This window comes from Mirounga leonina, unplaced genomic scaffold, assembly GCF_011800145.1.
Source record: "Mirounga leonina isolate KUSES-001 unplaced genomic scaffold, KU_Mleo_1.0 Mir_168, whole genome shotgun sequence".
In the NCBI taxonomy this organism is placed as follows: Eukaryota; Metazoa; Chordata; class Mammalia; order Carnivora; family Phocidae; genus Mirounga; species Mirounga leonina.
The window spans coordinates 43,484,338-43,501,688 of NW_023270426.1; the positions used below are offsets into that span (position 1 = coordinate 43,484,338).

Sequence of the window (17,351 nt, forward strand, 5' to 3'; positions counted from 1 at the left end):
TTGTTTTGTTGATTGTTTCCTTTGCTATGCAAAAGTTTTTTATTTTGGGGTAGTCCCAGTAGTTTATTTTTGCTTTTGTTTGCCTTGCCTCAGGAGACATAACTAGAAAAACGTTTCTACAGCTGATGCCAAAGACATTATTGCCTATGTTTTCTTCTAGGAGTTGTATGGTTTCAGGTCTCACAGTTGGGTCTTTAGGCCGTTTTGAGTTTGTTTTTGTGTATGGTGTAAGAAAGTGATCCAGTTTCATTCTTTGGCATATTGCTGTCCAGTTTTTCCAGCCCCATTTGTTGAAGAGATTGTCTTTTCCCGGTTGTATATTCTTGCCTCCTTTGTTGTAGATTGACCATGTTAAGTGTGGGTTTATTTCTGCGCGCTCTATTCGGTTCCATTGATCTATGTGCCTAATTTTTGTGCCAGTGCCATACTGTTTTGAATACTTGAGCTTTTTAGTGTATCTTGCAATCTGGGGTTGTGATACCTCCAGTTTTGTTCTTTCTCAAGATTGTTTTGGCTATTTGGAGTCTGTGCCTTCATACAAATTTCAGTATTATTCTAGTTCTGTGAACAGTTCTGTTGATATTTTGATAGGGATTGCATTACATCTGTAGATTGCTTTGGGTACTATGGACATTAACAATACTGGTTCTTCCAGGCCATGAGCATGAAACATCCTTCCATTTGTGTGTCATCTTCAGTTTCTTTCATCAGTTTTTTATGGTTTCATGTGTCTGTTGGCCATCTGTTTGTCTTCTTTGGGAAAATGTCTATCAGGTCCTCTGCCCATTTTAAATGAGATTATTTGTTTTTTTCTGATACTGAGTTCATGTGTTAAGAACAGAGCCATTGAGAATGTATGTTAAGGGAGAATGAACAAATCTCTTATTAAAGAACTATAGCAGAAGTTAGTTTGAGCTTCTTAATTTCTTCTGTGGTTTTAACATTCCATATTTAGTGTGGATGGGTTAAGAGGAACCAGTGTCTTTTGTCCTAGATTAGTTGTTTTCCAAGTGTGGTGCCCAGACAGCAGCATAAGTATTACCTTAGAACTTGTTAGAAATGAAAATTCTTGGGGCACCTGGGTGGCTCAGTTGGTTAAGCATCGACTCAGGTCGTGATTCCAGGATCCTGGGATTGAGCCCCATGTCAACCTCCCTGCTCAGTGGGGACCCTATTTCTCCCTCTCCCTGTCTCTCTGCCACTCCCTCTCTTTGTGCTCTCTTGTGCTATCAAATAAATAAAATCTTAAAAAAAGGGGGGGGGGGCGCCTGGGTGGCTCAGTCATTAAGCGTCTGCCTTTGGCTTAGGTCATGATCCCAGGGTCCTGGGATTGAGCCCCGCATCGGGCTCCCTGCTCCACGGGAAGCCTGCTTCTCCTTCTCCCTCTGCCTGCCGCTCCCCCTGCTTGTTCTCTCTCTTGCTGTCTCTTTCTCTGTCAAATAAATAAAATCTTAAAAAAAAAAAAAGAGAGAAATGAAAATTCTTGCCCGAACCCAGAACCAGCCTGGATAAAATGAGATTAGTCCTTGTATATGGGATAGAGCAATGGATAATCATTCTGCCTGGTCACATCAGGATGAGAGTCAGGTAATTGGGATTTTTTTTTTTCCCTTCTTTGTAATTCTGGACTTGTTAAATTAACAACGGTATCATTTGTGTGTTGGTAGGAATACTGATTTGATTGTTAACACTAACAGTAGCAAGGCAGGTTAAAAATATTTAATGAGCCCAATAAGTATTAGGTAATTTTATATGTGACATTTTTCTTCCATTTCTTTCCCCTTTAAATTACAGGCTCAGTAATAACTGTGTCTCTTTGGGGCTTTTTCTTTAGGTTAAAAATGTGTCTGCAGGCACACAAGACATGCCTCCCCCCCCTTCTGACTATGTGGAGAGAGTGGACAGTCCCATGGCCTACTCTTCCAATGGTAAAGTGAATGACAAGCGGTCATATCCAGAGTCTTCCTATAAGTCAACACCGTAAGTAGCATCTTCCTCCTTCAGATAGAATGAGTCTTAAAAATGAACATTTGCATATGTTGAAAATCAGTTCCTGTTGTACCATTTGCTTTAAAATAAATAAATTTAACAGTTTCCCAAAGCTAGAGACTGATCTTTTGCATTGTTGATGGAGGCTTGGAAGAGAAGGGTGGGACTGTGAGCTGGTAGGATCTTTTCCCCCTTCTAAGCTGAAAGTGCTTTTTTTCTCTTGCTGGTTTAATGGAGAGAGGGTAAATTGATATTTTTGGCTCTAAAAAAGTGGTTCTCTTCCCTGTTGCTGGTTTTGAAGTTGAGGTAAGAGTGAAGGATGTTACTGATACAAAGCAGAGCTGTCTCTCCTTGCCTATAACTGCTAGATCTCATTAATGGAAGGGGATGATTGCTGGTTGATCCACTTCCTAGCCACATACATTTTTATTTACCGAGAAGACTTTGTTTGAAATCAGGAATTCTGCGATCTCACTTGCTGTGCGAGACCCTTCATGTTGCTGGAGGATGGCTGTGAAACTGATAAAGCCTGTATGTGTATATTTACAAGTAGTGTAAATAACCTCACAGTGAGCTTCTGGCCTAGAGTAGGTGCCATTATGGTTATTGAAATGGTATCCCCATTGTGGTTTTAATTTACCCTAAAGGCTATTTCTTTTTTTTTTTTTTTTTTTAAGATTTTTTTTATTTATTTGAGACAGAGAGAATGAGAGAGAGAGAGCACATGAGAGGGGGGAGGGTCAGAGGCAGAAGCAGGCTCCCTGCCGAGCAGGGAGCCCGATGCGGGACTCGATCCAGGGACTCCAGGATCATGACCTGAGCCGAAGGCAGTCGCTTAACCAACTGAGCCACCCAGGCTCCCTAAAGGCTATTTCTAATTCAACCTAATGACTAGTGAGGGAAGGGTATTAGAAATACTGTTATGGACTGGATATAATTTTTGCCTAAGGATGATAAATTACTCTTTTTTTTAAAATTTTATTTTTTAAAGATTTTGTTTATTTATTTGACAGATAGCGAGAGCAGGAACACAAGCAGGGGGACTGGGAGAGGGAGAAGCAGGTTTCCTGCCGAGCAGGGAGCCTGATGTGGGGCTCCATCCCAGGACCCTGAGATCATGACCTGAGCCAAAGGCAGATGCTTAACAACTGAGCCACTCAGGTGCCCCTTCTTCTTCTTTTTTTTTTTTTTAAGATTCTGTTTTTAAATAATCTCTACACACACCGTGGGGCTGAAACTCAAAACCTTTGAGATCAAGAGTCGCATGTTCCAGTGACTGAGCCAGGCAGCCACCCTCTCTTGTTATGTATAATTCTAGAACTCCAAATTCCTTTGTGGACTAAATAATAAAAAATAAACAGTCCCTTTAACTACTTTGATTGTTTTAAGTTAAAGGTGTATCTGCTGGAAAACTTTGTGTTGCTTCAAAGTTTTATTTCCACCTCCCTCCTTCACCCCCCACCCCCCCCATTTAGTGGTCCAATTTATTTTTTTTTTTTTAAGATTTTATTTATTTATTTGGCAGATCACAAGTAGGCAGACAGGCAGGCAGAGGGAGAGGGAGAAGCAGGCTCCCTGCTGAGCACAGAGTCCGATGTGGGGCTCCATCCTAGGACCCTGGGATCATGACCTGGGCCGAAGGCAGATACTTAACCATCTGAGCCACTCAGCGTCCCTTAGTGGCCCAATTTAGATAGAAATCCCCCCTGAGTAGTTTGGGCACCTGGAACCCCTTAAGATGACACCAGCAGCTAAGCTAATCATGGAATCAGTTTGAGACAATAGGTTTTATTATTACCCTGGGATGGAATTTGGAAACAGATGGCAGTTTGCCTTACCCTCAATATATATTTTGTTTTGGTCTTCAGAATTGACTTTGTTGTTGGTTTCAGTTGTGAATGATTTGGAGGAAGAGTGTTTTCTCTGTTCTCCTTCTGTTTGGATTTTGACAAAAATCCAAAGCACTTGAGGCTGTTAGGGGCAGAGGTGTACAAAGTAGAGACACAGTCTTAAAGCTATGATTTGCATGACTTCCGTGCATACATAGTAAATATTTATAATGCATCTTGTGACCAGCTGTGCCTCTGAATTAATTATAAAGCCTGAATGGTCACATAGCATTCCACATGCTGTCTCTTTTCATGAAAACCAAGATATTTTCACAAAATCATTTGGAACAATTTAAAAATCTTAGTTATTCTTGAGTAAGCCAGTACATTTGTAATGTAAAATTTAAAAGGGATAGAGTGATAGCTTTTGTCCCCAGCTACCTAGTTCCTATTCCTAGAGGCAGCTAGTGTTACCACTTTTTTTTTTTTTTTTTTTTTAAGTAGGCTTCACGCCCAGCATGGAGCCAGGTGCGGGGCTTGAATTCACAACCCTGAGATCAAAACCTGAGCTGAGATCAAGAGTCAGACACTTAACCAACTGAGCCACCCAGGCACCCCACCAATTTGTCTTATATAACCTTCCAGAAATTATTTTTAAATAAATATGCTGGCCAAAATGTACATTAGTTATATCTTCCTTTAAAAAAAAATAGCAGGACGCCTGGGTGGCTCAGTGGGTTAAGCGGCTGCCTTCGGCTCAGGTCATGATCCTGGAGTCCCTGGGTGGAGTCTGGGCTCCCTGCTCAGCAGGGAGTCTGCTTCTCCCTCTGACCCTCCCCCCTCTCATGTGCTCTCTCTCTGTCTCATTCTCTCACTACCAAATAAATAAATAAAATCTTTAAAAAAGAATAGCGTATTAAGGGGTACCTGGGTGGCTCAGTCAGTGAAGTGTCTAACTTTGGCTCAGGTCATGATCCTGGGGTACTAGGATCAAGCCCTGTGTTGGGCTCCGTGCTCAGCGGGGAGCCTGCTTCTCCCTCTCCCTCTGCCCCCCACTCGTGCTCCCTCGCTCTCCTCTCTCTCTCTCAAATAAATAAAAATAAATCTTTTTAAAAATACTAGCATATTAAATGCATTATTAGCATATGTCTTGGAGATTGTGCATATCGGTATACAATGAGTTTACTGATATCTTTTATAGCTGCATAATACTCCACCAGATGGATATACTATAATTTGTTAATCCCATATTGATGCACACTTTTCCCCAATGTTTTGTTATTATAGATCTCTGCAGCTATAAACTTGTACATGTATCCCTTTTCATGTATGTGAATGTAGCTAGAGGAAAAATACTAAAAGCAGGAGTGCTGAGCTGAAAGAAATTTCCTATTTCATTTTGATACGTATACTCAAATTGTAGTCCCTAGGGGGTGTACCAATTTATCATAATGTCTTATATCTTAGAATTTCAAGGCAATTAGAATTCATACTGGGTTAGGAGATAGCAGAATTTAATTGAAAATGGTTGCTTCTTCACCTTTTCTAATTAAATTTAGGAGATACCCCCTATTAGGTACATTCCGTTCTATCTTGTCCAAATCCAGGGTGAATTCATCTTTATAAGTCAAGAAAGATGAATGTTGACATGTCACAGAGCTTTCCAGGCAGGTTGACACCCTAGAGTGGCAATGAACCTTTGTATGGTAGCAGTAAAGAGGCTAGTAGGATAATCTGTTAGGACTATATACGAGGGCCAGCCTAAGCCCTAGAACTTTTTTGAAGGTCTGGGAAATGCAAATGTGATGCTTAGTTTCAAAATCCAGAAGAAGGGGAGGAGGGGGATGGTGCTAAGGGATGTGATGGGGCATTATCTCCTGATTTGTATGCACTAATGCTGGAAGGAACTTGCAGCCTCTGGGGAATAATAGAAATTTCCAGGTGTTGCCCATGGCAGGGTACTGTGTGCTCTGGAAGATTCAGAGCACATTCACTTGGATGGGGTAGAGATGCACATTAAGTCATAGGCTGTCTCTCCTCAGGCTTTCATGAAGGTGCTTAGTAGCCCACAAGCGCCTCTCTTTGCTATCATAGTCAACAGACAAGGAATTAGAACGGGAACATTGTGTCTGAGATCCATCGTAAGGATGAGGTACCTCAACACTTAAGATATTTTTTCCCCAAAGCATAACACACATTCAGTAGAGTACTAATCTTGAGCATACAGTTTGATGATTTTTCACACGTGTAAACACTGAGGTAACCACCACCACAGCAGCCAAGAGACACATCAAGCACTCCAAAAGGTCCTCACGTGCCCTTTCTTCATTGATATCCCCATCCCCCGCTCCACAATTTTGATGCCTATAACTACTTATTAGTTGAGTTTATTATTGAAGTTCTCTTATAAAGTGGAGTTATATGGTAATTACAGTTGCATCTGTCACTTTGTGCTCATCATGTCTTTTTTTTTTTTTTTAAGATTTTAATTTATTTATTCATGAGAGATAGAGAGGCAGAGGGAGAAGCAGGCTTCCCACGGAGCAGGGAGCCCAATGCGGGACTCGATCCCAGGACCCTGGAATCATGACCTGAGCCGAAGGCAGATGCTTGACCATCTGAGCCACCCAGGCGCCCCTCATCATAATGTCTTATATCTTAGAATTTCAAGGCAATTAGAATTCATACTGGGTTAGGAGATAGCAGAATTTAATTGAAAATGGTTGCTTCTTCACCTTTTCTAATTAAATTTAGGAGATACCCCCTACTAGGTACATTCCGTTCTATCTTGTCCAAATCCAGGGTGAATTCATCTTTATAAGTCAAGAAAGATGAATGTTGACATGTCACAGAGCTTTCCAGGCAGGTTGACACCCTAGAGTGGCAATGAACCTTTGTATGGTAGCAGTAAAGAGGCTAGTAGGATAATCTGTTAGGACTATATACGAGTTGGCAGCAGCTCTTTCTGCCCACCGGTCCTGTCCCCGTGTTTTAATAAACCACCATTAAAAAAAAAAAAGAACTATATATGAGTTGTAGGAATTCACTGGTCCACATTAGACAAGGGATGGTCTCACTTCAGGAATGACATGAGCCAGGAACTCAGAAGAAAGATATTAGGACTCCTGTTGCTATGTGGGCTTTATTGTCAGTACAGCTTCTATGAAAGCAGGATGGTCCTCCACATTTTCTAGGCTGCATTGACCTTCCAGCATAGGATTTGGAAAATGGAATGTTCTTTCCCAAAGCTGACATATAAAATATATTGAAAGATTCCTGATTGGCCCTTTTTGGATCATTGTCATTCCTAAGGCTAGGGAGATAGGGTTCTCTGATTGACAAGGCTTAGATATGCCCCCCAATAATAGTGACAGTTCTGAAATACCATGTAGGGGCACCTGGGTGGCTCAGTTGGTTAAGCATCTGACTTTGGCTCAGGTCATGATCTCAGGGTCTAGGGATCGAGTCCTGCATCAGACTCTGCTTCGTGGGGAGCCTGCTTCTCCCTCTCCCTCTCTGTCCCCTCTGTCTCTCAAATAAATAAATAAAATTCTTTGGAAAAAAAATTAAAAATAAAAAAATAAAATACCATGTACATAATAGACATTGTTCTGATAATCAGGACGCTGATGTTGATCATGCCTTGTTTCTTTTCCCTCATGGATACTGGATGTCATCAGAAAAGAGGGTGAATGTTTTCAATTCAGGAATTCTCTTGAACACCTGCCATGTACGCAGTAGTTGGCTAGGTGCCCTGGGAATACCAAGTCCTTGTTCTCATGGAGGTGGCGATCTACCAGGGGCAGAAGACAGGCACAGTAGCTACACTGAGAGTTGGGGGGAGGTAGGAGCACCAAAGGCATGTGAGGGAGGGTGTGTAAAGAAAACACGAATAGAAAAGAAAGAATACACAAGGGTGAACTTCGGGACCTGAAGACTGAGTTGGAACCAGGGAAAGCATACAGCTGGTTGCCTCTTCAGGGTCATGCAGATCATGACTTAATGGAATTTGTATCTAAAAGTAGGTTCAAAGATTATTGACAGTACACATATTCCCTAAGTCTTAAATTTATATACACATGTGAGCTTTGTGTTTAGGTTTTATGCTGTATCGAGTATGTTACCCTCTAGTGTTTCAAAGTATGTAGTAGAGTGGGAGGTGGAAAACTTCCAAAGTAAAGATTTATTTTTTTTTAAAGATTTTATTTATTTACTTATGAGAGAGAGGGAGAGAGAGCACAAGCAGGGGGAAGAGGGAGAGGGAGAAGCAGGCTCCCCGCTGAGCAGGGAGCCTGACCAAGTAAAGATTTATAATATCAGTATCTAATATAATTATGGGAGGAGGCCTGTTTTTAATGTTTTAGAAAGTTTTGGTTTTTTTCTAATTTCTTTTGCTGTTTAGCTTCCTTCTTCAATAGCTCCTATGCCCTCAAATACACCTACTGCATTCCCAAAGCGAGAAGCAGAATACCTGGCAATTTTGGCAGAGTGTCTAGGAACTTGTTACTCATTGACTCATGGAGAAAGTCACATTTTCCCTCCTTTAGATGTAGCAATAACAGCACACAAAGCCACGGTAACCTGAATACATTCAGAAAGAAGGCATGAATCCCACTTACCACCGCCAACTATGCACACACATCCCAAAGCTTTAGGCTTCTATAAGACATTAGTAAGTGTGATAGAAATCTGAAGACTTGGACAACAATGAGAAGCAAGCAGTTCTGGATCACCTAGAAAATAGACATAGGTCAAGACATAGACATAGGTCAAGATTATAATTTCTGTAAATTGAAAGCAATGAGAAAACAAAAACTTCAGACATTTTTAATAGTTGATTTGAATAGCAAGGCTGAGGTTAGAAAGTCCCTGGCATGTTCTTTGTCTTCCTTTCAGTGCTCTTCTTGCCCGTTAGCTCTGCTACTAGGGAGAGTATAGTTCTGCATCGCTGTTACTCACAAGTACTTAACAGTTGCCACAGCTCTTGCTCTTTTATTCCACGTTTGGCTTCATTTTTATGCTTGTGGCAGAAACATATGCAGTTAAAGATCTGATGCAATATTATTGCATTAGGAAAATAAGTCTAATGGTAGTCCTTCCATGCTGTTCAGTCTACATGGCTATAGGATTCACATAGCAGTTGTTTAAATTTTGAGTATTTTAGTTTTCCAAGATTGTATCTTGAAAAGAAAATTGATGCATAGGAGTCTAAAATTAGTATTAAAAATGCTTACCTCTGAGAGTCAGCTTCCGATGGTAGACAGATACATGCATTTCTCTTCAGCACTCCGCATTCCATGAAACTGGAAGAACCTGTAGAAAAGAATCCTGAGTTGTTATTTTCCTGATGGCCTTTTGTGGAGTAAGTCCCTGGCACAGGTCCCGTAAACACCTCTTCCAGGTCAGCCTGGGCTTCCCAAAATGCAGTCTTAGGTCCATCTCACTTAGAAGGTCTTACAAACGGGCTCCCCTTACATCGGAACCTTCCAGCCACTTGGTGTGTTGTGGAGGGTCTGAGCTGGTGTTCACCTGCTCGCAGGAGCCTGGGGATCTGCCTCGTGTCGAGTAGGTGAACTGCTTGCGTGAACGCACGTAGGTGTGGAGGTCTCTTCGTGCGAGCTGTTGCTGCCCTCTGTGCTGACAGGGCGCTCCTGGCCTCGTGATCCCCGAACACTGACTGCTCTTTTGTTAGGGTGCCCGAAGTGGTGCAGGAGCTGCCGGTGACCTCAGCTGTGGCTGACCTCAGGCAGCCTCACTACAGCAGTGGCAGGAACTTCGAGACGCCTTCCAGAAAGGCCCCCACGAGAGGCAGGGCGGGCAAGGCCAAGCGGCCGGAGCAGGACCACTACGAGACAGACTACACAACTGGTGGCGAGTCGTGCGACGAGCTGGAGGAGGACTGGATCAGGTAGTGGGGGGCCTCGTATGCACGGGATCTGATTGCTAGCCTGGGCCGGCCGGCCTGGGAACTGCTTACCTGCTCCGCTGGGGCGGGGTGGCGCGATTTCATTCTTTGACAGCCAGGACTGGAGATATTTTTTTGTTAGGTTTTTTTCCCCTGAGTACTCTCTGGTAATAAAGATGGACAGGGAGGGGATATGCTTGGCTGTGACTGTGTCCTAAAAACACGTTGAGCATTGGGCGCCTGGGTGGCTCAGTTGGTTAAGCGACTGCCTTCGGCTCAGGTCATGATCCCAGGGTCCTGGGATCGAGCCCCACATAGGGCCCCCTGCTCTGTGGGAAGCCTGCTTCTCCCTCTCCCACTCCCCCTGCTTGTGTTCCTGCTCTCGCTGTCTCTGTCTCTGTCAAATAAATAAATAAAATCTTAAAAAAAAAAAAAAAACCCATGTTGAGCATCTTCCACAGGGCGACCGATGAACTTCACCAATGCTCTTGCACTAGTAGTCACCCAAGAACGGTCTTCCAAACAAATAAAACGCCAGTATAGAGGGGCTTTGGTTACTGATTATAAAATTCTCAGACCAGTGCTATGGCTTTCTTTGGCATTCACTTGTAAGGTTTCATGATGAGACCAGAGATTCTTTTAAAAGTTTAATCCAGAGGACTTTGGCAAACAGTTACATAAACAGTTAACAATTCAGTGTTCTGGCCAAGGTTGTGGTTAAGTTCCTGGGTGTTGGTGGTTGAGTTACAGTTCATCCTTAGCAACTATACTCATGTGTGATGTGTAGCCCTTTGATGCCCAGGTATTCTGAGAAATGGGACACAAATCAGAAACATTTGTGGTGTGAATGGTGGTTCATCAAAACATTGCTTCTCAGGGTGTAAGGAGGTGATGAGTGGTATAGTATAGTTTGAAATCTCACTGGGGATTCTCATACCTCACCTTCCTCTCTCTCCACAGGAGTTCTTGGCCAGGGACGCCGGAGTAGCTCAGTAGGTTAAACCTCCAACTCTTGGTTTTTGGCTCAGGTCATGAGATCGAGCCACATGTGGGGCTCCCCACTCAGTGGGGAGTCTGCTTTGAGATTCTCTCCCTTTCCCCCTCCCCCACACGCTTACTTGCTCGCTCTCTCTCAAATAGATCTTCAGAAAAAGAAGTTCTTGGCCAAGTTCAGCCATCTAGCTATAAAATACTTTTTTAGGGGCGCCTGGGTGGCTCAGTCGTTGAGTGTCTGCCTTCGGCTCAGGTCATGATCCCAGGGTCCTGGGATCGAGTCCCATATGGGGCTCCCTGCTCGGCGGGAGGCCTGCTTCTCCCTCTCCCACTCTCCCTGCTTGTGTTCCCCCTCTTGCTGTCTCTCTCGCTGTTAAAAAATAAATAAAAAATCTTTAAAAAAAAAAAATACTTTTTTAACTTGAATCATGGAAGATTTAAATGAAAACTTTAAAGAAACCTGAATTCTTCTTTCGAGCAAATCATTTAATTTCTCCCCTTTGTAAAAATGAAGATGTTAGGCCAATTTAGATATAAAAATTGAAATTCCATGTTGCTGTGAAGTTCCTTAGTTCTGTGAAACAGTTCGGAGTATTTCCTCAGTGGATTATTAGTTAATAGCATCACAGTGATATGTAAAGAATAGCTAGTATATTGAGAGATACAAGTGATACAGAATTTCAGGGTTATTTTCAGTTTAGTGCATTGCCACGTTATTTGTGCGATGAGCATGTATTTTTGTACATGTACATTAAAGTCTACTTTTATAATCAAAGGACTTAAGCTATTTCTGCTTAGGAAAACCAATCAGTTGAAAAAACAATCTAAAAACTGTAGTTGGTAGCAGAAAACAACCAGCTGCCGGTCAGCCGCTCTGCCGCTGTAATGATGACAACATACTGTGTTCCAGAATTCCAGTTCTAAGACTTTTTTTTTTTAAGATTTTATTTATTTATCTGACAGAGAGAGAGACAGCGAGAGCAGGAACACAAGCAGGGAGAGTGGGAGAAGCAGAAGCAGTCTTCCCGCCGAGCAGGGAGCCCGATGTGGGACTCGATCCCAGGACCTTGGGATCATGACCTGAGCCGAAGGCAGACGCTTAATGACTGAGCCACCCAGGCGCCCCTCCAGTTCTAAGACTTTAAACATAAATATTCTATTATCATGTGGTGGTGTATATTTAGAATAAATGAGTTCGTATGACTTGAACCTTAAATTTCATAAATGATTTTTAATTCTATTTCTAAAAATTATATAAGCATAGTATTTTATTTTTAAAGCTGTATGTATTTGAGAGAGACACAGGACATGCACGACCTTGGGGAGGGGTAGAGTGAGAGCGAGAGTGGGAATCTCAAGCTGACTCCCCACGGAGCATGAAGCTGATGCAGGGCTTGATCCCAGGACCCTGAGGTCATGACCTGAGCAGAAACCAAGAGTCAGCCACTCAACTGACTGAGTCACCCAGGCACTGCCCCCCCCTCCCCCCGCATAGTATTTTTAAAAGCATAAGCAGTGATGTATAATGTATAATCATTTTTTTTTTTTTTTGAGAGAGCGAGCGAGCAGTGGGGCGGGCAGAGGGAATGGGAGAGAATCTTAAGCAGCCGCCATGTTGAGCCTGGCGCCTGAAGAGGCTAGATCTCATGACCCCAAGATCATGACCTAAGCCAAAATCAGGAGTCGGATGCCCCAGGCACCCCTAACGTATAATCTTAAGAGAACTTATTTGCATCCCACCTTCCTCTTTCCATAAGCAACAAAAGAAAACAGGAGATTGTCATTCTTCACATCCCACCAGCTTCATTATCTTTGATGAAGAAACCCTGGATTTTATGTCTGCTAGAGTCATAAGTAGTCATTTTCTCAATTTTTAGGGAATATCCACCTATCACTTCAGATCAACAAAGACAACTCTACAAGAGAAATTTTGACACTGGCCTGCAGGAATACAAGAGCTTACAAGCAGAACTTGATGAGGTCAATAAAGAACTCTCTCGTCTGGATAAAGAATTGGATGACTATAGAGAAGAAAGTGAAGAGTACATGGTAAATTCAAACCTGATAATTATATATGATGTTATTCTAATCTATGAAGATCTAGTATCCTTTCTGTTAATGCTGATTCAGATTTTGCTAGCAATTCTCAAATTGATTTCATTGAAAAATAACTGAAATCCAGTCTTGGATGAAAGTCTTTCCAAATTGAAGAGTGTACTAATATAGTTAAGAAGTACAAAACAATAGGCTATGTACATATATCCCTTCCTATTTAAAAAAAACAAACTATTTTTCTATTTATAAACACAGTTCATTCTTTCTGTAAAATACTAACATTACAGAATCGGGTACAGAAAAATAAACTGCCTTAAATTCTATCACCTGGTTGTCACCAAGGTGTAACAGTTGTTAAAATATCCCCTTCATGCAAAAGTGCACCTAGACACACAACATCTTTGATAAGAAGTTATGTTTTATGACAGTATCGACTCATGGATATCTATTTTATACTTTGGGTTATAATCCAATACTAATTTATGGCTCAAATTGTTTTATATATGTATAATATGTAATATGTTAACTTACATATTTAATAATATATATATCACAAATACATATATTACTGTGTGTATATGTAAATATATTTATCATATAAATATACATATGCATATACATATATATTTAAGTTAGTTACTAGGGAGCTCAGACCAGTTTCATAATGGGCTGTAACCAGATGAGAGCTATGCTTTACAGAAGATCTCCAGTGTCAGCAAGGCACATGGACCAGCATGGGGACAGATGAGAGGCAGCAAAACAGATAGTTACCTGACTGTGTGACTGGAACGTAAGGAATAAGTCCTAGATTTCTCTTTACTGGCTTCCTTCAGGCCCTTTTGCTGACTGTAATAGTTGTACGAACCTAAAAACTTCATTATTTTAATTTCCTATATTTTTGGTGGTGTTGTAAGTTTTAGCTCCAAAATAGAACATCAAGAATGTTATTTTTGAGAGAGAAAATGTCCCACTAAACATATTCTATTGTGTTTCTCATTAATAGGCTGCTGCTGATGAGTACAATAGACTGAAGCAAGTTAAGGGCGTAAGTATCCCAGATTGTAAGATTCTTTCAGGAAGAAGTTTTCTGTTATGTGTTTTTTTTGTTTCTGTTTTTTAAAGATTTTATTTATTTATTTGAGACAGAATGAGAGAGAGGGAGAGAGAGCACATGAGAGGGGGGAGGGTCAGAGGGAGAAGCAGACTCCCTGCCGAGCAGGGAGCCCAATGTGGGGCTTGATCCCAGGACCCTGGGATCATGACCTGAGCCAAAGGCAGATACTTAACCGACTGAGCCACCCAGGTGCCCCTTTTCTACGTTTTTTTTTTATTTACCTCTGCTTTCCTAGCAGCTAACACAACTTGTTTTTATTTTGTTAAATTTACCTGGTTTATTTTTTTTCCTTTTTAGTCTGCAGATTACAAAAATAAGAGGAATTATTGCAAACAGTTGAAGAGCAAATTGTCATACATCAAGAAGATGGTCGGAGATTATGATAGACAGAAAACATAGAAGGTCTGCCACACGGTTTGAGAGATTAAGAAGTATTTGACATCTCTGCAATGTTGTCAAGAGGCAAAATGACTTTGGATTTTAACCCAGGAGGCCAAATCTTTGTGATCATTACAAAGTTTTGGTAGCTTTAATTCATCAGTATTGAAGCATTTTATAAATAGCTTTTGATAATCAACTGGGCTGAACACTCCAATTAAGGGTTCTGTGCTTTAAAATTCATCTATTGTATTAAGGACTGACTGACTACAGGTTGAGGTTTTTAAACCTTGAAGGAACATCCCACGGTGACCTGTGCTATGAACTTGCACAGTCTTTTCTTAAAACATAAGTGAGCTCATTGGTTCCCATAGGTGATCTCGTCCATTCCTCCCAGAACTCTGCCTTCAGAACTGTTATTTATAACCAGTCCTTCTCAGGTAAGGAAACTTGGTCCCTGCAGTGAAGTCTCTGAAGGGAAAGTGCCTGTTTCCTGGCTTGCAGTTTTTGTTCAGTCTGTTTTGTGACTTGAGTCCATGAATAAAGTCCCTGGCCTTTTGTATGTTAGCTAACTATGGCTAGTGCATTCTACCAACCTCCCTATTGATTTTTTTTTCTGTGTATCGTGGTGTTAAAAGAGCTTTTTATTGTTTTATGAAATTATCCAGAGAATAAAGATCATGTAAAAATAAATTGTGAAACTTAAAGATTGTAAATATATATTTACCTTTTAAGAATCAAAATTTAAACCTCCTAGTTAGAATTCTGTTGTGTATTCTAAAATACTTTGTAATCTTTTATGGTTTACATGCATTGTTTTGTTCTCTTTTTTTTAAACTAGGCTTTTTCATTATATCAGAGTATCTGATGATGTTGCTAATTCAGTTGTGACTTGAATTGTATCTTAAACAATGTTCAAGTTCTGTATATACTTTCTAAGGTATTAAGCCTGGTGTTGTCTTTCTTTCATATAGTTGTTTGACATCATTAGTGCTATTAAGTTTGGAGTTTCATCTGTTAATGTTTTAAACTATTTTGGGTGCTGTGCTGATTACTAAATTTCCCAGTCTTTTGGCTATCAGAAGGCTGATTTGTCTGGAAACAGAGGGCAATCCCACAAAACATCAAATTATTTCAGATGGTGCCCTCGGTTCATCACTTTTTGTAACTTAAATTTTTATTAGTAAATGAAATTAGCTGATAGTGGGCATATAGCTAGCCCAGTTGATTGTGATTATCCCCTTAGTTTAGAACTATTTTTGTGGGGCGCCTGAGTGGCTCAGTTGGTTAAGCGACTGCCTTCGGCTCAGGTCATGATCCTGGAGTCCTGGGATCGAGTCCCGCATCGGGCTCCCTGCTCAGCAGGAAGTCTGCTTCTCCCTCTGACGCTCCCCCATCTCATGCTCTCTCTGTCTCTATCTCATTCTCTCTCTCAAATAAATAAATAAAATCTTTAAAAAAACAAAACAAAACTATTTTTGTGAAAATTTTTGAAGAATAATCTTTAAATAATCATTAGTATACCATTCAGACACTTAAGTATGTAATTTTTTATATACAAGTCTGAATCATTTTCCAAAGATACATCTTAAAATGTTTCTATTATAACATTGATTCATTTCTTCAAATTGAAGAAATTCTTAATTTTCCATGTGCTGTACATACTACAAAAGGTAAGAGTTTATAGTTTTCATACCTTTTGGTTTCACACCAAATGGTAAAGACTCTTGAGCAACTTAACTCATTTTTATGTATGCTAAAATTTAAATTTCTTTGTTCTTGGAAGTTAGTGTACTTAGATTATGAAGATGGCAAAGATGCCAGGGTTCTGACAAAACAAAACTATACAGCTGAACGAACAAAATCAAATAGCATGAATTTCCATTGTAAAATTGTGTCAGAAAATTGGACTTAAAAATAAAATACAAGAAAATAATTTCTCAAATGTGGTACTTAAAGACCACTTGGGATTAACCAGCTGGATGTAACTAAAGAACCACTTAGGTTGATTTCTAGTTTGGAAAACAAGACGTTTAGATTAGATGTTGGAGGTCTCATCCATCTCTGACCTGAGATTCTTATGTCTGCAGTCTGCCTTCTGTTTTGAATGATTGTTCCAGAAATTCTGTTGTGAAAGCATGTGGTCCTGCTGATAAAGGTTAACTGCACACAGGAATGCCTTTACATAGGTGCTTCTGTATTCAAAGTAGATAAGATCAATATTTTAATTTCTCTGTATTTTGAAAAATTTAAAGAAAAATAGAAAACTATAAACACATATCCATCTGCCAGAAAGAACAGGTGTTAGTTTTGTTATATATGCTTGTATTTTTTGAAATAAATTGAAGCCTATTGGTATTTATAGTAAAAGTTACATTGTATACACACATATATGAAATTATCATTTAGTCCTTATAACATTCCATTGACATGTAATCATTTCTCATTCTCATTTAACAGGTAAGAAAACTGATGATGTGGTAGATTAACTGGTCCTCTGTCGGACAGTAGCAAGTGATTAAATATGATTGGAATCTTGGTCTGTTGGAATATTAGGTTCTGGGCTCCCATTCTAGGTTGACTGTCACTAAATTCATGGGTAAGATGGGATTACTGTGTCTGGTGTTAATAAAATATATTTTTAGTGCATTTTAAGTACTTTTAATTGACGTAAAAGGCTTCGTATGAAATATCAGAAGTATCTGTAAAGACCTGAATAGGTGTGCGTGTGTAAAGAAGGGTACGAGCAGAGAGTTCTCCAGTCATGGCTCTGGGGACTTTGAGTTGAGGCTGTAAGAGTCCCTCACACAGAGACATGCTCCCTGCTTCATCACTGTGATAGAAGTATCTCCTCTGGACATCTCTGAAAGCTCAGCTGGAGGAATCAGGATTCAGACCCCGTCTCCTGGCAGCTTGTGGTTCTACATTAACTGTGTAACTTTTGTGGAAGGACAAATGACTTAGATGGACGGCTGTGTCATCCCTCCTCCTGTATTTCATACTGTTCACATGTCTTTTAATGGGAACAGTTTTCACAAAGAAAAATGCCCAAGTAACTTAGGTAGTTTATTTTTTTATTTTATTTTAT

The 17,351-nt window shown here is 40.5% G+C and overlaps 1 protein-coding gene across 4 annotated transcripts in view; it reads left to right on the forward strand.

Annotated features, from left to right (window-relative positions):
• Nucleotides 1-14,956, forward strand: part of OCLN (occludin) — a 52,122-nt gene extending 37,166 nt beyond the window's left edge. For all 4 annotated transcript variants that reach the window (XM_035014598.1, XM_035014599.1, XM_035014596.1 and 1 more), the window contains 5 exons: nt 1,835-1,980; nt 9,511-9,726; nt 12,594-12,765; nt 13,775-13,816; nt 14,183-14,956. In XM_035014598.1, the coding sequence (XP_034870489.1) occupies nt 1,835-1,980; nt 9,511-9,726; nt 12,594-12,765; nt 13,775-13,816; nt 14,183-14,284 (678 nt within the window). In that variant the 3' untranslated portion in view covers nt 14,285-14,956. The remainder of the gene's footprint in view (nt 1-1,834; nt 1,981-9,510; nt 9,727-12,593; nt 12,766-13,774; nt 13,817-14,182) is intronic.
• The last annotated feature ends 2,395 nt before the right edge of the window (nt 14,957-17,351 follow it).